General features: G+C 43.0%; 1 protein-coding gene across 7 annotated transcripts in view; it reads left to right on the top strand.

The window, feature by feature from the left end:
* The window catches only part of MYOCD (myocardin), a 249,407-nt gene extending 239,253 nt beyond the window's left edge, over window positions 1-10,154 (top strand). For 6 of the 7 annotated variants that reach the window (XM_059907682.1, XM_059907679.1, XM_059907681.1 and 3 more), the window contains 4 exons: window positions 1,529-1,672; window positions 2,702-2,830; window positions 5,536-5,593; window positions 7,694-10,154. In XM_059907682.1, coding sequence (XP_059763665.1) covers window positions 1,529-1,672; window positions 2,702-2,830; window positions 5,536-5,593; window positions 7,694-8,265 — 903 coding nt within the window. In that variant the 3' untranslated portion in view covers window positions 8,266-10,154. The remainder of the gene's footprint in view (window positions 1-1,528; window positions 1,673-2,701; window positions 2,831-5,535; window positions 5,594-7,693) is intronic. The other variant, XM_059907684.1, reaches the window with a different exon arrangement.
* The last annotated feature ends 9,490 nt before the right edge of the window (window positions 10,155-19,644 follow it).

Genomic DNA, 19,644 nt, shown 5'->3' on the forward strand with positions numbered 1-19,644 from the left:
TCATGGGAAGACAGATAGTAAACAAAAGGTATAAGTAAGTATTTAACACATTAGAAGATGATACATTTTACAGAAAAAAGGCAGAGAAGGGAGATTAAGAGTTTGGAAGTTTACAACTTTAAAGGGAAGGGCCCGGGCCGTTTGAAGGAGATAAAGGAGAAAACCTTGTAAATACTTGAGGCAAAGGCATTGCAGGCGAAGGAGGAACAGCAAGTGCAAGGGCCCTGTGGTAGGAGCATGTGTGGAATGTTCAAGGACCAGAAAGAAACCAGTGTGTTTGGTGCAGAGCGAGAGTAGGGATGGCTTAGAATAGTGACCAGTTCAAAGACTAGACCAAGGTGACCATCCAGGACTTTCCTTTTATCCATGAAAACAAAGAATTATTAGGAAAGTCTCTTTGAGAAAGACAATTATGTTATCAGAAGGTTCTGAAATCTGTGTTAGTAGAAAGGGAATAGGAAAAACACTTACATTAATTGGATGCCTGCCAGTGTACCAGGTAGTAAGAGGCGTGTACATGAGTCATCTCATTAATTGTCACAACAACCTTACGAGTTCCAAGTTATCACTCTTTGCTGTTGAGGAAAATAAGGCCCAGGGAGGTGAAGCCAGTTGCCCAGGGTCACAGGAACCTAGGTTTATCGGATTCTAGAATGCATGGCCTTTTCCCACTGAATATTCTCTACCCTGGGAGTATGAGACGTGGCCATAGGTAAGGCGAATACATTTTTATGAACCCACCAGAACAGCACATTCATGTGAATGATGCTCAGTCCTCAGTCAGCACTCTGGGAGGAGCTGAAACTTACATGGAATATCATCCTCATTGACGACAGGTATTGAGCGCGTCATGTCCTAGGCCACAAAGGTAAAAATAGCTCTTGAAATATACAGCCGTGGACCGGAAGATACTCAATTGAAGGATATCGATAGTATCAAGAAAAACTACCATTTGTACAGTCATTGATGGTTTACAAAGCACTCTTTGTAAAGACATGAATGATTCCATAATAAAAAAAATTAAAAGATAAAGAGCAATATAGGATAACATCACTGATGGGCACTTTTGACATTAAATGCTGCACAAAGCATGGCAGTGGGTATTGATCATGAAGCGCTAGAAAAGTCTGGAAGGCTTTGCAAAGGGGTTGAACTTGAGAAGTGGAGTTGGAGAAGGAGAGTCAGGAAAAGATCATTCCATGTGAAAAAACACAGGGAGGGAATATGTACAGGGCCTGGAGGGATTAGTAGAATTTAAGCTCGCAGAGGGAAATCATACTCGACTGTGGAGCGTCTTAAAGACTTACCCTGGTTAGATGTGGAGACCCTACGATGTAGATGTGTGGAAACCATGGAAAGTTTGTGAACAGGAAATGATACGTCCAAAGCCAGATCTGAGACTTTGGTGATGGAATTCAGGGAGGTTTGGAAAGATGAGACACCAGGGCAGAGACTAGTTGTCTGAGCAAAGGTTACCCTCAAATATGCTGCTGGTGGCCATTTAATTTGTCCTTCTTCCTTTCTACAGAACTCAGGGGCACGTGAGGGCCATCCTTCAAGCTTCTCTCCCCAGCCTTCCAGCCTTCATCCCTCTTTCTCTGGAGCCCAGGCAGACAGCAGTCATGGTGCCGGGGGCAACTCTTGTCCCAAAAGCCCAGGTGTACAGCAAAAGGTAGGCACCTGGGAAGAGGTTTAAACTGGGGCTTGACTTTGCCTCTTCTCTCTCTGTGGCCCCTGTTCTCCAAATGTTGAGGTTCAAAAGCAGAAAGAAATGACATTTTGGATAGAAACAAGTCCACTTGAAAAGGACAGAAATGGATGTACAGATACAAGTGAGGGTATTCCAAGGCACTGTTTCCAGGGTTCATCCCAGAAATTATGCCGACTAACATGGCCTTGGTATGTTTGCGAAACATCATGGCAAACAGACCTGGTTCAGTGCAGTTGAAGATTGGAGTCAGGGCGCATGGGAAAAAAATGTGGAGAAAGAAGTAGTGGGTCCTCGGAAAGGACTGGAGAGATGCAGAAAGTTGGAGTCACGGTGCAAAAGGGAAGAGATGATACATGTCAGCAGGTGGGACAATCGGGGATATAAAAGATGCGGGACACGGGGAATTCAAGGAGCCGTGGGAAGATGGTAAAAAGGAGACAAACGTGAGACGGCCATGACACAAAAGTGCTGCAGGCCACAGGGCAGGGCATGAGGGGACAGAGACCCTGAAAGGTCCCGGGCACTGCCCAGAATGCACTCACAATCCCCAAGGCTGGCTCATGAAGAGATACCCTGGCAACACCTGCCTGCAACTGTCTGCATATACATCCACTTAGGAATGAAACGGGGTGGGAGATAGATCACTCTGGAAATTCCTGGGTTGGTGGAGCTCTTCATGTCGGATTGGATGGACCCTTTGCTTTATTTCCTTTTCTCATCTCGCTTTCTCCCAACAGACAGGGTGTACCTTAGAGGGGGAAGTGAATTTTCGAGGTTCCCATCCTGAGACGCCTCCAGCTTTGCGTCCATAATGATGTGTACCATTGTTAATATGTATCTGTGATACATATGTAACATATATTTAAGCCCCAGCTTTTGTTTTCCCTTAAGTCAATGTTTGCAGAATTTAGCCTGTAGTTTCTAAAACAGAAGCTGTACCGTTTCCGACGCATGGATTGATTTGTCTTTCTCTGCGTTTTACTCACCCAGATGGCTGGTTTACACTCTTCTGATAAGTCAGGGCCAAAGTTTTCAATTCCATCCCCAACTTTTTCTAAGTCAACTTCAGCAGTTTCAGAGATAAGCCAGCCTCCATCCTATGAAGATGCAGTAAAGCAGGTAAGCACATGATTTGGTCTTTACGGAAGAGTAGGCTGACTCAGTGGACGTGGTTTTACGTGATGCAGCTTCTTCACACGTGGAGATTCTGTTGTTGAGCGTGTCTGTCACCTCCCTGCTGGAATGAGCAAAATGTCTAGATGCTCGTTGTGGGGAGGTGTTGTGTGTGTACAGATGCTGCCTGAGGCAGAGAGAGAAGAGGTTGGCTGGGCGCCCAGATGCCTGGGCTCGGTGCCAGCTGCCTCTCCCACTACCGTTGGGCAAGTATTCAACCTTCTCTTACATAAAATGGAGGCGATATCTACTGCCTCCATCATTTCAGATGATGCAGCATTTATCACACTGTCCAGACATGGGATAGGTACTCAAATATATGAGAGTAATTGCTGGGCCAGTCATTTCTAAGTTTCTTCCTAGCTTCAAAACTCAGTGATCCTAGTAAAATATGAATGGTTGTAGAAGCTGGGTAATCATGGAGGTTTGTGGTAGCCTCCACTTCCATTTATGTTTGGAAATTTTTCAAATAATAAGTAAAAAACAAAACAAAACAAAACAGCAATGAGTGATCTTACATTTCAAATGGTCTGAACGTGGATAAAGTATCAGATGGCCCTCCGTGTGTGCTCAACCCAGAAAATACCATCTCCATCAGTTGCTGCACCCTGGTATCCCGCAGAGCAAAATCAGCCTGCAGTTAGGTTTCATTTGGATGAGAGAGTGTTTTAAATATCGGGAAATTTTATGCAAAACGCAGGCTTTCCCATTTCTGAAAAAAATCAGAGAACTGGCAACACTGGAGGCACATCTCTGCCAGACAACCATTGCCTGAAACAAAGTATCGTCGCCTCCTTGGACCAGAACATGTGTTCTAGCCTCTACCGCTTTCTCTCTTGCTCTGTGTTTGGCTCATTTACATTACCTGCCAGACCTTGTAGGCATTTAATGCAAATGATTCGTTCTCTAAGCAGTGCTCTCACCCACGTTGATCATTGATGCCTGTGTTTATTGGGACCCGGCTCTCAGAAGAGTGGGATCAGTATATGCCTCTGTTCTCCCCATTCCTGTCCCCTGGTATCTGTAAACATCAACGGATCCTTCTTGGTTTCAAAAGAAAAAAAAAAAAAGCCAGGCAAAGTGGACTTCCATAAACGGACTCTGCTTCACAACTCAGATGAGCCAGAGGAGAAGGTGTAGTCCCTACAAATGTTGATAGGTTCCACAAGCTATCGCAATGAGGAACTAGAGAAATGTGAACCACATTCTTGGGTCACATCCTCAGCGCCCAAATGGGAGGCAGATCCGAGTCACCTCATTTCTTATTTTGTTTATTTGGTTTCTCTCTCTTTTCTTCTTGGTGAGCCTGGCCAGAGGTTTGTCAATTTTGTTTACCCTTCCAAAGAACCAGCCTTTGGTTTTATTGATTTTTTCCTATTGTTCTTTAATTCTTCCTTCCTTCTGCTGACTTTAGGTTTTTGTTTGTTCTTTTTCCAGTTCTTTTAGGTGGTAAGTTGAGAATTTTCTTGTTTTTTTGAGGAAGGCATGTATCACTATGAATTTCCCTCTAAGAACTGCTTTTGCAGCATCCCATAGATTTTGTACGGTTGTGTTTTCACTGTCATTTGTCTCTGGGTATTTTTAAATGTCCTCTTCAATTTCATCGTTGACCCATTGGTTTTTTAGTAGCATGTAGTTTAGTCTCCATGTAAGCATTTTTTTCTCATTTCTTTCTCTGTGGTTGATTTCTAGTTTCATGCCATTGTGATCAGAAGAGATGCTTGAACTAACTTCTGTCCTCTTAAATTTGTTGAGGCTTGTTTTATGTCATACCCAAGTCGCTTCAAAGTGATAAAAATGGCCATACTATCTATGTGTTAAGGTGCCCATCTCCTGGGATGGAAACTTCTCAAACAACTGAATTCACTCTGAAGAACTCTGGGCTGGGGAGCATTCTGCCTCCTTTTCCCCTTCTCTTGTTGTAATAGATTGTTTTATTCAGTAGTTTTCCTGTCCAAAATTCATACTGAGCTTTAATCACACATGGCTCAAAAACCTTTAGTCAATTACACCCATATTCATAGCCGCATTATTCACAAAGGCCAAAAGGTGGAAGCACCCCAAGTTGGTTGAATGGATGAATGGATAAACCATTGATGGATGTATGGATAAACCAAATACATATTCCGTACATGCAATGAATATTATTCAGCATTCACAAGGAAGGAGACTCTGACATATGATACATACAGCACGGATGCACCTTGAAGACATTATGCTAAGTGAAATAATCCAGCTGTAAAGGGAAAAATGCTGTATCAATCCACTCATCCGAGGTACTCAGAGTCGTCAAATTCAGAGGGACAGAAAATAGAACGGTGGGTGCCAGGGGCTGGGGGAGGATGCAATGGAGAGTTAGTGTTTAATGGGGACAGAGTTTCAGTTTTGCAAGATGAAAAAAGTTCTGGAGCTGGACAGTGGTGACGGTGGCACAACAATGTGAATGAACTTAATGCACTTGAACTGCACACTCTGAAATGGTTGAGATGGTAAATTTTATGTTGTGTGTATTTTACCACAATTAAAAGAAAAAAAAAAAAAACCCTAGCCAAGGCTAGTTCAAAAACCTGTTGTGCTGCTTCTGATGATTTCCTACAGAAGCGGTTGCCATCTTTTAACTTCTCTGTTCTCCTTTGGTTACTTTGCAATAGCAAATGACCCAGAGTCAGCAGATGGACGAACTCCTGGATGTCCTCATTGAAAGTGGAGGTAAGACATCAGGATGCCCTGCACCTGCATGTACTCTGGTGTGCGAACCCTTAGGATCAAGGTCAGATGCTCGTTGTAAGCTGGACCAAAAAGTCGTCTCAGGGTCGAGTGTCACTTCCTCTGAGCCTCCTGTCCACATTTGAAGCAGAGATAATGTGAGTAGAAGGCATAGATGATGGTTCCCCATGGCCTTTGTCCCGTTGTCCTCAGAAAATTTCTCACCAGTCATTTTAACAGTTTTCATCTTTCAGCTCAGTCCCTGTTTCCCTAAATGTTTTCTCCTGCTACACCATGTCTCCCTACTGTTCTAATCCCCGTGTCCCCCTCTTCTTAATTATAAGAAGAAAGCAGATAAGGCAAGTTTTGTGCTACCTACTCAAAATGAAATTTAATTGGTAATCTCCCACTGATGGCCCATTCATGTTCCCATGGCATTCAAGTAAAAAATGATCAACGTGTTCTTTTTGCCTCCTTTTAAGTCATTCATCTATTTCTTTTTAAAAAATTACATAGTATGTGCCTAAAATTTGAAACCACACAAATGAGTAGGATCATGTAAGGAGAACGTGTGCATATAAAGAAAAGACTCCAGATCTGAGCCCTTAAGTAACAACATTTAAAGTTTCAGGGAGAAAGTGGCCAGGCATCGTACCAGGTTCAATGCTGTACCAGGCCAAGTCTCCACCTTCAGGGGGTTTGCGGTGTGGTAGGGGAGATGGGGAAAAAGCAAGTAAACAGGCGATTCTTCCATTGTAACAAGAGGGAAAGAGGAAAAGATGGGCACAGGTGTATGTATCGTTGTCAGTTTCGTAATGGAAAGATGAGTGGGTTCCTATCAGACACCCTTATATTTTTAGTGAAGTACGTTGGCAAGGTCTGCAAAGAGTCGGGGTGCAAGAGGGGAGCACGGGAGGTTCCAGGAAAGAAGAACAGTGATGAACTGATCACAAGTGAATTGAGTTTTCTGGAGAAACACAGTAGGATCCCTAGGCAGTATTAAGTGCCACTCGTAGGCTTGACATCATGAAGTTCAAGAGAAACCGGGCAGCTTCATTGTGTAATTTTTCTCTTGAACGTCCAGCCGATCCAGGGCAGGCTCGGAGAAAACAAATGATAAGATTCATCCAGATGTGGGCTTTTGCCAAGGGAGTATGGTGATGGGAGAAAGGGACAAGGGGATTGAGGATATTTATGAGAGAGTAATTACAATGGTGGCTCAGGAGTATAGACGGAACAAGAAGTAAAAACCAGAAGGGGCTGATGGATGGTGATAAAATAGCCGAGTTGGTAGGTTGGGGTGACCCCAGCTGGCTGAGAAGTTGTTGTCGTGGGGTCCTTACGAGGTGAGCTAGAGGAACGGGAGGAGATGGACAGAGAGTTGGCGATATTGATGGAAATCGAGCTTTCAGGGGGATGCAGTGTCTGGGGACAACGAAGTCCAGGCTGTGTCCAGCAGAGTGGGAATGGCGGAATCACCTGGGTTGGAGGGATGGCGTGTCAAGGAACGGAGAGGCCAGCTGGACAACGGGTCACTTCTGGGGATGCTGAAGTCACAGAGGATGGCAAGAGTTGAAGGGGGGAAAAAACAATGAACCGGAAGTAGAGTTTTCAGTGGATGAGGAGGAAGGACCGGGAGACTGGGGGGCGGGGGCGGGGGCAAGGGGAGCAGCATGACCCTCAAAACCACTGAGGAGTTAATAAGAATGAGGGGGAGTGACAATCAGAACGTGGCAATGGGAAAGGACCTGATGACCCATCTTCTGGCTCTGCAGCAAAGGAACCCCCAGTGAGGGTGTAACGGAGGATGCAGTGTCCTCAGGGGACAGGCAGGTGTCAGTGAAGAAGCAGGTAAAAGAACCTGCTTTGAGCGTTCAATAATCACAGAGTGGAATTTCCAGCAGGAGAGAGTTTGAGTAGAGACCCAAGGGAAGAACTGAGAATATACAGAGCAGTTTGGGGATGAGACTGGGTGATGAGCAGTGACCCGAGAAGCATGGCCATCTCCTGTGTCTACACGTAAGTCATTCATTCCAAAGATTCATGCACGTGTCACGCTCGATCGGAAGGGATTGAACAATTCCCATTGTGTTTTACCAACAGAAATGCCAGCTGACGCCAGAGAGGATCATTCATGTCTTCAGAAAGTCCCAAAGATACCTGGGTCTTCCCGAAGCCCCACTGCTGCCCTCCCCAAGCCCCCGGCTTCCTTTGAACCAGCTTCTGCAGGAGGCCAGCTCTCCTTCGATCACTACGGCGCCGACAGCAACGAGCACCTTGAAGTCTTACTAAACTCCCAGAGCCCCTTGGGGAAGGTGGGCGACGTCGCCCTTCTGAAACTCGGGAGCGAGGAGCCCCCCTTCGATGGGATGATGGATGGATTCTCCGGGAAGGCTGCGGAAGACCTCTTCAACGCGCACGAGCTCCTGCCGGGCCCCCTCTCCCCCGTGCAGACTCAGTATTCACCCTCGTCCGTGGACAGCAGTGGGCTGCCCTTAAGCTTCACGGAATCCCCGTGGGAGAGCATGGAGTGGCTGGACATCACGCCGCCCAGCTCCACCCCGAGCTTCAGCTCCCTCCCCACCGGCGGCCCCAGCATCTTCAACATCGATTTCCTGGATGTCACGGATCTCAATTTGAATTCCCCCATGGACCTCCACTTACAGCAGTGGTAGATGCCTGACGCAGCGTGCTAAGGAAGACCAGTAGGGACCCCGTGGGGGAAAGCACACAACCGTAAACACTGACGTTATCCAAAAGAAGGAGGAGGGGGAGGAGGGGGAGGAGGAGGAGGAGGAGAAGCCGGAGAGAATTAAAAAGAAGCAGTGGAGACTTCTGTGACAACGAACAAGAGCAAATAGGAGTCTTTTCTATATAGATAGATGATGTAATATTTACCAACCTTCAGTGACTGTTCAGGATTTCAGCAGTGCATTCAAAAATGTGCTTTTTCAGACCAAGAATGCCAAAAAAAAAAAAAGAAAAATTCTTCCACTGCCTTTTCAAACACCAGTCTTTTTTCTAGCCTGTACTTTTTCTCAGGCATTGTTGGGGCATAATCTCACTTTGTAAGCTTTTCTCATGAATTTATTACACATACTGTGGAAAGAAGATGTAAGCTCTCTTGGGAGCACAGGGAAGCCAGTCCATCAGAGGTGATGGAGGACGTACCCATGACGGAAGCTGCTTCCTGTCTCTCTGTCACCTGGCTTTCAAAGTAGAAGTCAGGCCCAGTGTCAGGTTCTTAAGGCAGAACAGAGGGACAGGACCAATCCATTCCCAGGGGAGTGAAATGAACTCAGCGTCCCTCAGCCACAAAGCTGCCCCGTTGCAGTGTCCCCAATTCTGACCCACAGCCGACCCACCTTTGGCCTAAAGAACCCCACCTAGTATTTCCCTCCTTCTCAACCAGTAGCCGAATCATTCCCACTGTCTCCGTGGTGATAAGCGTTGTGAAACAGGCAAGAACCCTAAAGCAAGAAGAAAAGCAAAACCTTCTGCCATAGACTGTTCTCCAGCACAACCCCCTTTAGTGTCAAAGACTAGAGAGGACCGTGTAGGCAGATCAGAAGACGGTTCTCTCTAGCCTCAGGAAGCCATATCAGAGAGAATTCAGACAGGACGAGAGAACATCGTTTCACGTGTCATGGAAATAAATACCATGGGTTACTATCACAGGACGATTATTTATAGAAGTCAGGCTGCTTTTCTTGTTTTCTTATTGGTGGGAGGTGGTCCACCTCTGCTTACCTTTCTCCCGCTCTACTTTTCTTTCAAGATATCAGTCCTTTCTTGCTCCTCTTTTGGAGATCTTTCCTTTTCTGCCCCACAATCGGGAGAAGAGAACTTCTGCCGTCTAACCAGCTGTCATACCCCTAAGAAAGCCATATGTTAAAAAGCTAAAAAATCGAGGTTCTCCTGGAGAACTCATTCTCCATATGCGTAATTTGCTACAAAAGGAAGTCAAAAGAATGTCCTCAGGAAGAAACCAATGACTCGGCCCATCAGTCACAAAGCTGTCTCTACCCTCATTTGATTAATAGCAATCACTGATTTGGGTTGCTCTGGGGAAATCGGAAATCATTATATGGTAAAGATAAATACGAATCATAGTTACAAAGAGAGAGTATTTCAGGTCTGGGTTTCTGAAAGAAAACACAATTGCACGTTGAAAAGGATGGAAGGAGAAAAGACGTCGGTCTCGTGTGCATTCCTCATCACCTCTTGCGCTTTTGCTGGGAATTGAAAAACTTAAATTGCAGGATCGTCTCCCTAAGGCTCACTGTGGTTCCAGCTCACCGTTTCATAGTGTTGCATGCTGTAGAAAGTAGCTATCGCTGTTTTTGTTTTTTATTTAAATCACTAAGGCACTGTTTTCTTCGTTTGTAAAAAAAAAAAAAAAATTGTTCACTGTGCACTTATGGAGAAAATAACCAAACGTTGTGATTTTAGAAGTTCTCTTTTTGAAAAAAACCAAAGATTTAGAAGTCATTCCATTGTTAACTTGTAAACGTGTGTGAACACAGAGTGTTTTTGGTGACTGCTACTCTGAAAGCTGCCAGATCTTATTGGGGGGTGGGGAGGGAAGGAGAGGGATAGATATATATATATATATATGCATATATATATATATATATATACACACACACGCGCATGTGTGTATAGATATATACATATGTATATGTATGTGTGTCTATAGGTGTGTGTGTATATATGTATCCATATATACACATACATATGTACATATACATACACATATGTGTATGTGTGTGTATCTTCAAGGCAGTGTTAGAGTTCCATACCAAAAGCCTTTAAGCCTCCATCTGCTGTGAAATGATCTTGCCCTTTCTCACTACGAGTTCCTGATTAATCACCCAGATTACACGTTGCCTCTCTGTGTATGACTCATGGCTCCAGCCCAGTGACTCACAACCACCTGCTTACCATGAACAAGCTCGTCTTGACAGTGACTGTGATGTGAAAAGACAGCAGAGCATCACCGTTGGTCGCTGGAAAGGGTACCACCATCTCTCATGGGAGAGCATCAGTGGAAGATGACAGTCGTTTTACATTCCTTCATCTGCATTGTGCTTTAAAAGAGCCACACGGTACACTCTGCTTTTATGTCCGTCATCAGAACCAGAAATCTAGAGGGGAAAATTGCCAATCTCTTCTCTGACAATGAAGCTAATGGAGAAGAAAACCTTCGTGACACATTCCTCACATTTGTGTGTTCCTCAGACGTTGAAGTTTTATTCGGATCTTGATAAAGCTCGCTGGTCCGTCCATTTCTCATATGCCACGTTGTGTGATTTTTTTAATGTTATTTTCATCCCCCTTCCTTTGGAAAACAATCGCACAGCAATCTCTGAGACTTTGGTCTGAGTGTCAATTATTTTTTCCTTTGGGTGTTTCTGTCTGAAGTGCTAGACTTGGTTAGGAGGCCCCTATCTTTGTAAGACTATGCATTTTCACTGGGATATTTTTAGGATATTATCTGGCACTGACATATACGCCTCACAGTTAACAAAAGATATTCGCTGCTACAGACCAACACACAACCCAGAGCAGACTCCTGGACTGTTGTTTTTGACCTCCTCCCACAGTCTCCACCCACCATATTCACTGTCTCTTCGTAGATCAGATGTGATATTTGCAAGATAAAACTGAGGATAATTGGGAGAAGGTTGATGAAGTTAGTTGCTCCCAGATCATCTGTGTTAATTCACCTGTCTCCTATAGAGGATTTTTTTTTTTTTTTAAGTTCTTTTAAACTCTTAGTTGTGTCTCCTTTTCTGGTGACAAATTGAGCATGACTAAAAGATGTACAGAGACTTAGGAAGATGGCCATGGTCAAGGTTAGCTTGAAACTAGCCACATGTAGTTCTCTTAAGACCCCTGGGACTCCCCCTTGGTAAAGCAGACCTGCAGACATTTGCAGCTTTTCCCAACGCTGGTGCAGTAGGTTCACACTTACCCAGTGGAGTCAGGAAATTCCTTTGTGCAAATGCTTTCATTAAGCCAGTGCTCACTAGAAGCTCTGCTTCTAACAGCATTATTGAGATGACACACACTCTACTATAAAGGGGGGGGGGGGGGAAAGAAGGAAGGAAGTAGAAGGAAAGAAGGGAGGGAGGGAGGGAGGAAGAAGGAAGGAAAGGAAAGCAAAGAAGGAAGGAAGTTGAAGGAAGGAAGGAAAGAAGGAAGGAAGGGAGGGAGGGAGAAAGAAGGAAGGAAAGGAAAGGAATGGAAAGGAAAGGAAAGGAAAGGAAGGGAAGGTCCTAACCTCTCAGTTCAACTAAGACTCTGCATTATGAAAAGCAAATCGCAAAATTTTGGATGAGAAATGATTCTCTCCAATGAAACGATTGCACTGGTAAATGAGGAAAGCAAGAGGGTCTTCACCTAAATAGTCAAGGGTCTGTGAACTGGTGGCCTTTGCCATTCAGAAACATTTATTTCCAATCTGAAAAAAAGACTCAAAAACCTACCCCAAGCGTTCAAGACAGTCCTTTTCCAAAAATGTTCAGACACCATCAGCTCTTCTAGAAATCAATGCTGGCCTAGCCGAAAACTCCCACGTCCAATTTACTCATCCAGTGGCTAAGTACTTGATGTCTCACCTGTGCAAAGCACGCAAACCCCCAAATGTACAATACCATGTAGACTCTGCACAGATGGTTCAGATTTTGAGTGATTGGGGAGTTGCAAGAACACTGGGAATCTCCCAGTCCTCCCAACCAGAAACCCTTTACCTATGGTGACAAAGGGATCTTCGTTTTTCCAGAAGGTAGAGGGGAGGGCCCCCTTTTAGGTAAAAGCTGTGCCCATGCTAACATTTTTTTTTTTCTTCTCAAACAGCCTCAATGTGTCACTTAGACATCTTTCCATACTTGCACCACTTAAAACATCTGTGAGAGCTTTAGGGTTTGTTTTCATTGCCAGATACAGAAGCCTCTTGAAAATCAGGGAAGGGTAAAGGAAACTTTTTTTTTTGCCTCACCCCCTAGTCTTGATCTTCAGAACAAGCTCTCTGGACCAAAGGGACACTTAAGGGTAGGGGGTGTCCGCGGGGAGCCTCCATCGTTTAGGAGAAAAGCTGCAGGGTTGTGAGGGCAGCTTGGTCCCCCTTCAGGGCTTGGCTGTGGTCCTCACAGGGGAAGTCCACAGATGCACACAGTTTGCTATCAGCTACGAGAGAACTCGGATTAAAAGAGTCTGGAGTGTTCATTTTCCTATAAATCCAGTAGAAACCAGCAGGGCGGTTCAGACGCTGAAACTGCTAATGCTTTATTAGATGATATTACTAGACACACAGAGTCCAGGTCCTGGAACAAGACAGTCCTGTAAGTCTGAGAGCCGCTCAAGTGTGGTGAGGAGCTGGGTTCGATTCTGGAATCCACATTTTCAGAGCAACCCTGTCTAGGCTGGGACCACACATTAGGAGATGATTTTAAGACAGGAAGAGGTCTGAGAAAAATTTCTCCATCATCTTCCAGGGAAATTGTAATAGGATTCATTGAGTTTGATAACATATGAATAAGTTCCCTCCTGATTGTAGGAGTTGGTGGCTTCTAGGCTTCTAGAATTCTACGGATTAAGACCAACTCCTGATTGTCTCTTGTGCTTATTTTAATCACCTTCAGCCTCATGGACACTGGTCATGTGAGTTTCCTGTACATGTTTTAACAGCTCCCGAGGGTTTATGGGGAAAGGGAGGGTAACGTTGAGGATCCTGGAGGCTGTTGTAATGTTTTCCAAAGGAAGGGAATCCACACTGCTCTCCCCGGGGTCTCTCCAGTGCGCCTGCAGTGAGGAAGGAGGGCAATGTGTGACTGGGTACTTGAAATCCTCCCTTGGCGAAACGCAAAGAGACACATTGTGAAGAAGTCAAAAGAGCCAGCGTATGTTCTCTGCAGGGACCCTGTGTGGTGGAGTTTTCACGTTGGCCTCCTTTGCTCAACGATACATAACTAGAAAGAAATGTGGGTGACCAGGAAGAGAAAAGAAGCAATGGCTAAATACCAAAGTTGGCATGTGTTCTTTTTTAAAAATATATGTATATTTTTAAATAAAATGTTTATTTTAGAAAGAGATGGAAGCTTTTTTCTAAACTATGTGATGTACCGGGCATTGTGCTGTTATTTCACTCAATTCTCACAATGGTCCCATGAAGCGGTACCATGATTATCCCCAGTTTACATTGAAGAAACAGAGTTTGGAAAGGCTAAGTTAATCGCTTAAGCTTACGCGTCTCAAAATTGACAGAACCAGTAATCACACTTTATTTATCTCCGATGTCCCTGATCTCAAACACTGTACATCTCACCCGCACTTACCACTGATGATACTAATAAAATGAGGATTTCAGTGAAAAGGAACAGAGTCTGCAGTTACATATATGCTGTTAAAACACACGCACAGATAAGTCAGCCAACCCAATGTTCTCATCAGTTTCGCAGCTGAGCAAACCGAATGGTAATGTAGAACAAATTGGGCATCAAGGTGATCTATAAAATCTGTAGAGACTCCCCAAGGAAGACTTGAGTTTTTATCTTCTTTTCTCCCCTAAATTTATTCCTGACCATCATTTTCTCATCAGTGCATATATAAACCAAATGGAGGAGCTGAGATTTTGTGAAAGAGCCCTGGAATGGGGGTCCTCAGCTCTAGTTCAGACTAGCATTGATCTTGCCCCATGCCATGGCTCTGCCTTCCCTGCTCTGGCCTTACTTTCTCATGGGTTCTCCCCGCGTAGAAGCAAGAAGGTCACAAGTGGCCAGAAGCCCCAGGTGTTCATCCTGCCAGATTAGCAGTTCCAGCAAAAAGAGAATTTCTCATTCCTAAGAGTCACAGCAGAAATCTGACAGCTGTCTCTCATTGGTCTCATCCATGAACCAATCTCTGTGGCCATGAGCATGAGATACAAATTCATCCATAGGGTCTGGATTTCCTGTTTAGCCCTGAGCTGCGGCGTGGGATCATTTGAATCTCGTGGACTGACAGTGGAGAAGGTGAGCTTTTCTAAAGCAAGGTTGAGGTGCTTTTACCAAAAGGTGGAAAGGATGCACAAACTATAGATTACTCTATACAGCCCCTGTTGATGAGAAGTTTGTCACCTAGTGGAGGAAACAAACAAGGAATGACAACGTAGCCTAAGTTGCTTACATGCGGGTAAGTGCATACTGCTCCCATGTGGTGTGTGGTAGAGAAAGGGCATTTAAGGAAGTCTTGGGTGGGGAGGATGGTCAAGAAGGGCTCTCCAGAGGAGACCACCAAGCCAGGATAGCTACAACAATGGAGTTAGCCAGGCCAAAGCAGAGGAAGAAAGCATTCCAAGCAGAGGCAACAGCCTGTGTAAAGGCCTGGAGATAAATGAGAATTTGCCATAAGTGTGAACTTATCTTTGAAACACGAGGGTATCATTGAAGCATTTTAAGCAAGGAAGTGCTATAATAATCTTTACACTTTATGTTTTAATTTTTATTGTTTTATTATTTTTATTATTTAATTTTTATTATTTTTACTGTAATTTTTTTATTGAAGTATACTTGATTTACAGTGTTTCAGGTGTACAGCAAAGTGATTCAGTTATACATATATATCTCTATTCTTTTTCACATTTCTTTTCCATTATAGATTATTACAAGATATTGAATATAGTTCCCTGTGCTATACAGTAGGTCCTTGTAGTTTATCTATTTTTATATATAGTAGTCTGTATCTGTTAATCCCAAATTCCAAATTTATCTGTCCCCTAAGTTTCTAAATTTACATTTTAGAAAGAGAACTCTGGCTATAGTGTGGAAATGGATGGAGTGACAAAGATAAGGGAAGGGCAGCCGAGTAAATTGTGAATTCGTTTGATAAATCATTGGTGCCCTTCTTATTCTACAGGCATGAGAACTTAAAGGGAAATTCAACATGTTGAATTTAGTACATGAGGAATGATGGGGTAAGGCTAGGGGTTAGAGTGAAGGTAGTAACCTAAGAACCCGTAATAAACCAGCCAACAAACAGATGGTGACTCGACTAAGAAAACGGTGGTAGGAATAGAGAGATTAAGGTAGATTTGAAATAGAATGGAAAGTATGGGTCTTGATCACTGGATGTGGAGAGCAAAGGAGAGGATTCGGATCTGGGAGGGGTAGGTGGTTGTCCAATGTATGTTCATTCCATTCACAGAGGCAAAAGGCCAGAATGAGTGACTTTATAGGAAAAATTGTGAATTTGAGTTTTGAGCGACTATTGCCTGTAGGGCACTCAAGTCAAAAGCATTCACGAGGGAGGTCTGGAACTCAGAGTCCTTTGTGTAGAGATTTAGGGATGGGAGAAGTCAGCATACGGAAATTAACTGAAATCATGGGGATGACTATGAGCTACACAATGTGTGGAGTGAGAAGAAAAGAGGATGCTGAGGACCACCAACACGTAAGATACTGGTGAAGGCGAGGAAAGGGCGTGGCTAGAAAACCAGGAAGAAGACCGGAAGAAGGTGGTATCCCAGGCACGGAGAAAATGTCAAGAAAGAGGGAGTCTTCAATCGTGTCTAGCGCTACTGTTTCAGTAAGGTAAGAAATGAAGAGTGTTGTTTGATTTAATAATAAGGAGGTGGTGAGAGCATCTTGGGTGCAGTGGTGAAGCCGGGTGGATGTAGACCGAGGAATTGAAAGGCGGTGAGGAAATGGAGACGGTAAATCCAGACACTGCCTTTCAAGAAGCATGCCCATGTGAGGAAGAAGACACACAGGACCAAAGCAGAGAGTCAGAAATTCAAAGGATTGATTGTCAAGAGGAGAGATATTTGAGGTAACCTAAAAGCGAATGAGAGTTTGGTAGTACACGCAAGAGAGAAGGTGGTAGGGATACACGGCTGTATCACCTTTATTTGTCCACTCTACTGTGGATGGATGTTTCAGTTGTTTCCAATTTCTGACTATTGAAAATGTTGCTGATACAAACATCCTAGCGCATGCCTTTTGGTACAGATATGTACACATTTTTGTTGAACATGTGAAATTGTTGGGTCATGGGCTTTGCATACTGCTAAGCCTTAGCTGATAATATAAAACAGCTTTCTGAGGGGCTTGTCCTCCCATCAAAATATATGAGCTTCAGGTGAGCTACATCCTCGCCAACGCTTGGTTTTTGCCAATCTTTTTCAATTTTAGCCAGGCTATGGTGGTGTTTTGGTATTCCCTTGTAAAATCGATTGGCATATATTTGATGACTAATGAGGTTCGGCAACTTTTCATATGTCCTTTGGCCATTTGGATTTGTCTCTGTGGTAAGGTGACCGTTCACATCCCCCGTCCATTTTTCTTTTAGGTTTTCTGCCTTTTTCCTATTGTATTGTAGAATTCTTTATATATCCTGGAGTTGAGTCCTTTGACTATTATGTGGTTTGCAAGTAACTTCTCCCACTCTGAGGACTGCTTTTTTTATTCTCTTAATGGTATTATCTGATAAACCGAAGTCTTTCATTGTTAAGTTATCCCATTTATCAATATTTCCTTTAAGGTGAGAGTTTTTGGTGTCATGTTTAAGGAATCATTCCCTACCCCAAGTTCCTATAGAAAATGTTCTCTCTTGTTCTTTATTTTGATTTTTTATTTCTTTTGGGAAGAATAATTTTTTTAGAGAATGGGTGGCTGATAAACCTTTCCAGGCATTGCATGTTTAAAAATGACTTTCTTTTGCCCTTGTTTGTGAATGTCAGACCAGATGTAGAATTTTTGAGTCGCACTTGAGTTACAACCTGTTTCCATTGGAACTCTGTAAACATGGCTCCAAATTTTATTGCATTGAGTGTTGCCAATAGGAAACATTGAGAGAATCGGCTTTTCTTCAGAGACAAACTTTTCTTGGAACAGTACTTATATACATTTGTATCTATCCATCTTCGTTTTTTTGTGGTGGTGGTGGCGGTTGTTTTAATTTATTTATTGGAGTATAGTTGATTTACAATGTTGTGTTAATTTCTACTCTACAGCAAAGTGATTCAGTTATACATATATATATGTATATATACCTTCTTTTTTTATATTCTTTTCCATTATGGTTTATCACAGGATACTGAATATAGTTCTTTGTGCTATACAGTAGGACCTTGAGGTTTATCCGTTCCATATATCATAGCTCACATCTGCTAACCCCAACTCCCCACTCCATCCCTCCCCCACCCCCCTCCCCCTTGGCAGTGGTTGTCATTTTAGATTGAGGTATAATTGATATATAACGTTATATTAGTTTCAGGTATACAACATAATGATTCGATATTTGTATATATTGTGAAATGATCACCACAATTAGTTAACATCTATGCCACACAAATGACAATTTTTTTTCTTATGATGAGAACTTTTAAGATTTACTCTTAGCAAATTTCAAATATACAGTACAGTATGTGTCTATCTTTGAAATTCAGAAGTTTTACCAAAATACATCTAGGACTCCCACCTCTACCCACTGCAGTAATATATTCTGGCACTTGATGAATGATTTCAATTTTGATTTGGGCCTTTCTTCAGCTGTGCAGAATATCTTTTCAAGAACTTTTATGCTATTTTCTTCTTCATCATCTGCTCTGGAAATTCTATTACATGTATATATATATTTTAATGTTCTGAAAAAGATTCCATGTCTCTCTTCCTTTTCCTTTCATTTCATTGAATTACCTACTTTTTTCCTCTGAATTTTGGGGAGCTTTCTTCCAGCCCGTGTTGGAATGCACCAATTTTGCTTCAGGCAGTGCCAAATCTGCTATTTCCTGCCTCTGTTGAATTTCATTAGTTTGGAAGTCATATGTTTCTCATCCAAGAACTCTTTCTTGTTTAATATGGCTCATTTTCGTGGCAACCAGCTCCTGTCATATTAAAGCAATGTTCTCTCTGTTCTCACCAAGAATACAAATTAGACTTTAAAAAATATATTTCCCTTACTTCCTGCTTAACTTTTTCACTGGAGGACATTTCTCTGAATTCTCAGATTCGCCTCCCTGTGTTATGGAGGTAAAAACCTGTAATAAAAGCACAGGCATTTGAACTAGAAAAACCTGGGTTTGCATCCCAGTGATGGCACTTGAATGACTGACTATTTACAGAAACCCTCTGTGCTTTGATTTATTTGATGGGTGTAATAAAACCCTCATCCCAGAGTTCTTTTCAGGATTGAACAAGATAATGAGTGTTGAGATACTTACAATATTGCTTAGCTATATGGTTTATTATTATTATATTATTGATAATATATATTATCAATATATTATTATTATATTCACTTGGTATCATCACTGTCGGCGTCATCATCATCTTTACTACTATATTGAACTACTCAGTCTTTTTGTGTGTGTGTGTGTGCGTTTGTTCATTCTCAGAGAGGTCTGGTTAGTCAGGATTTGGTGGCCGAGATGGTGGGGGCAGTGGTCTATCGGAGATGGTGTTGGTCTCTGTCTAATTTCCCCCAACGGGTTACCACACATAGTAACGTTCTCCTGGACAGCTTCCCTGACTCACAATCACTGGTACTATTTTCTGCCAAGCTAGCAAGTAGGACGTTTCCCTAATTTCCACCAGTGAAATAGAATTTTTCAAATATATATATATATATATATATATACACACACACACACACACACACACACACACACATACACACATATATATTTGAATTATTTCAGAATGATTTTGGAGGAAGAAATGAGTCAAAACTACCGGCTCTAGTTAACTTTTTGGTCCCCAAAGTTGAATTTAAAATTTATTCTAAATAAAGAGAATTAACACATGAAAGGGCTTAGGTGAAAATACAGTTGAATATTTCTACCCTTTGAGGATAGGGTAGACTTTCTAAGCATTAAACTAAGGGCATAAAACATAAAGGAAAAGATTGATGGATTTGACCCCATGAAAAACGTAATATTCCTGAAAGACAAAAATCAACATTAGAGGGCTTCCCTGGTGGCGCAGTGGTTGAGAACCTGCCTGCCAATGCAGGGGACACGGGTTCGAGCCCTGGTCTGGGAAGATCCCACATGCCGCGGAGCAACTAGGCCCGTG

Source organism: Balaenoptera ricei, chromosome 20 (assembly GCF_028023285.1).
Source record: "Balaenoptera ricei isolate mBalRic1 chromosome 20, mBalRic1.hap2, whole genome shotgun sequence".
In the NCBI taxonomy this organism is placed as follows: domain Eukaryota; kingdom Metazoa; phylum Chordata; class Mammalia; order Artiodactyla; family Balaenopteridae; genus Balaenoptera; species Balaenoptera ricei.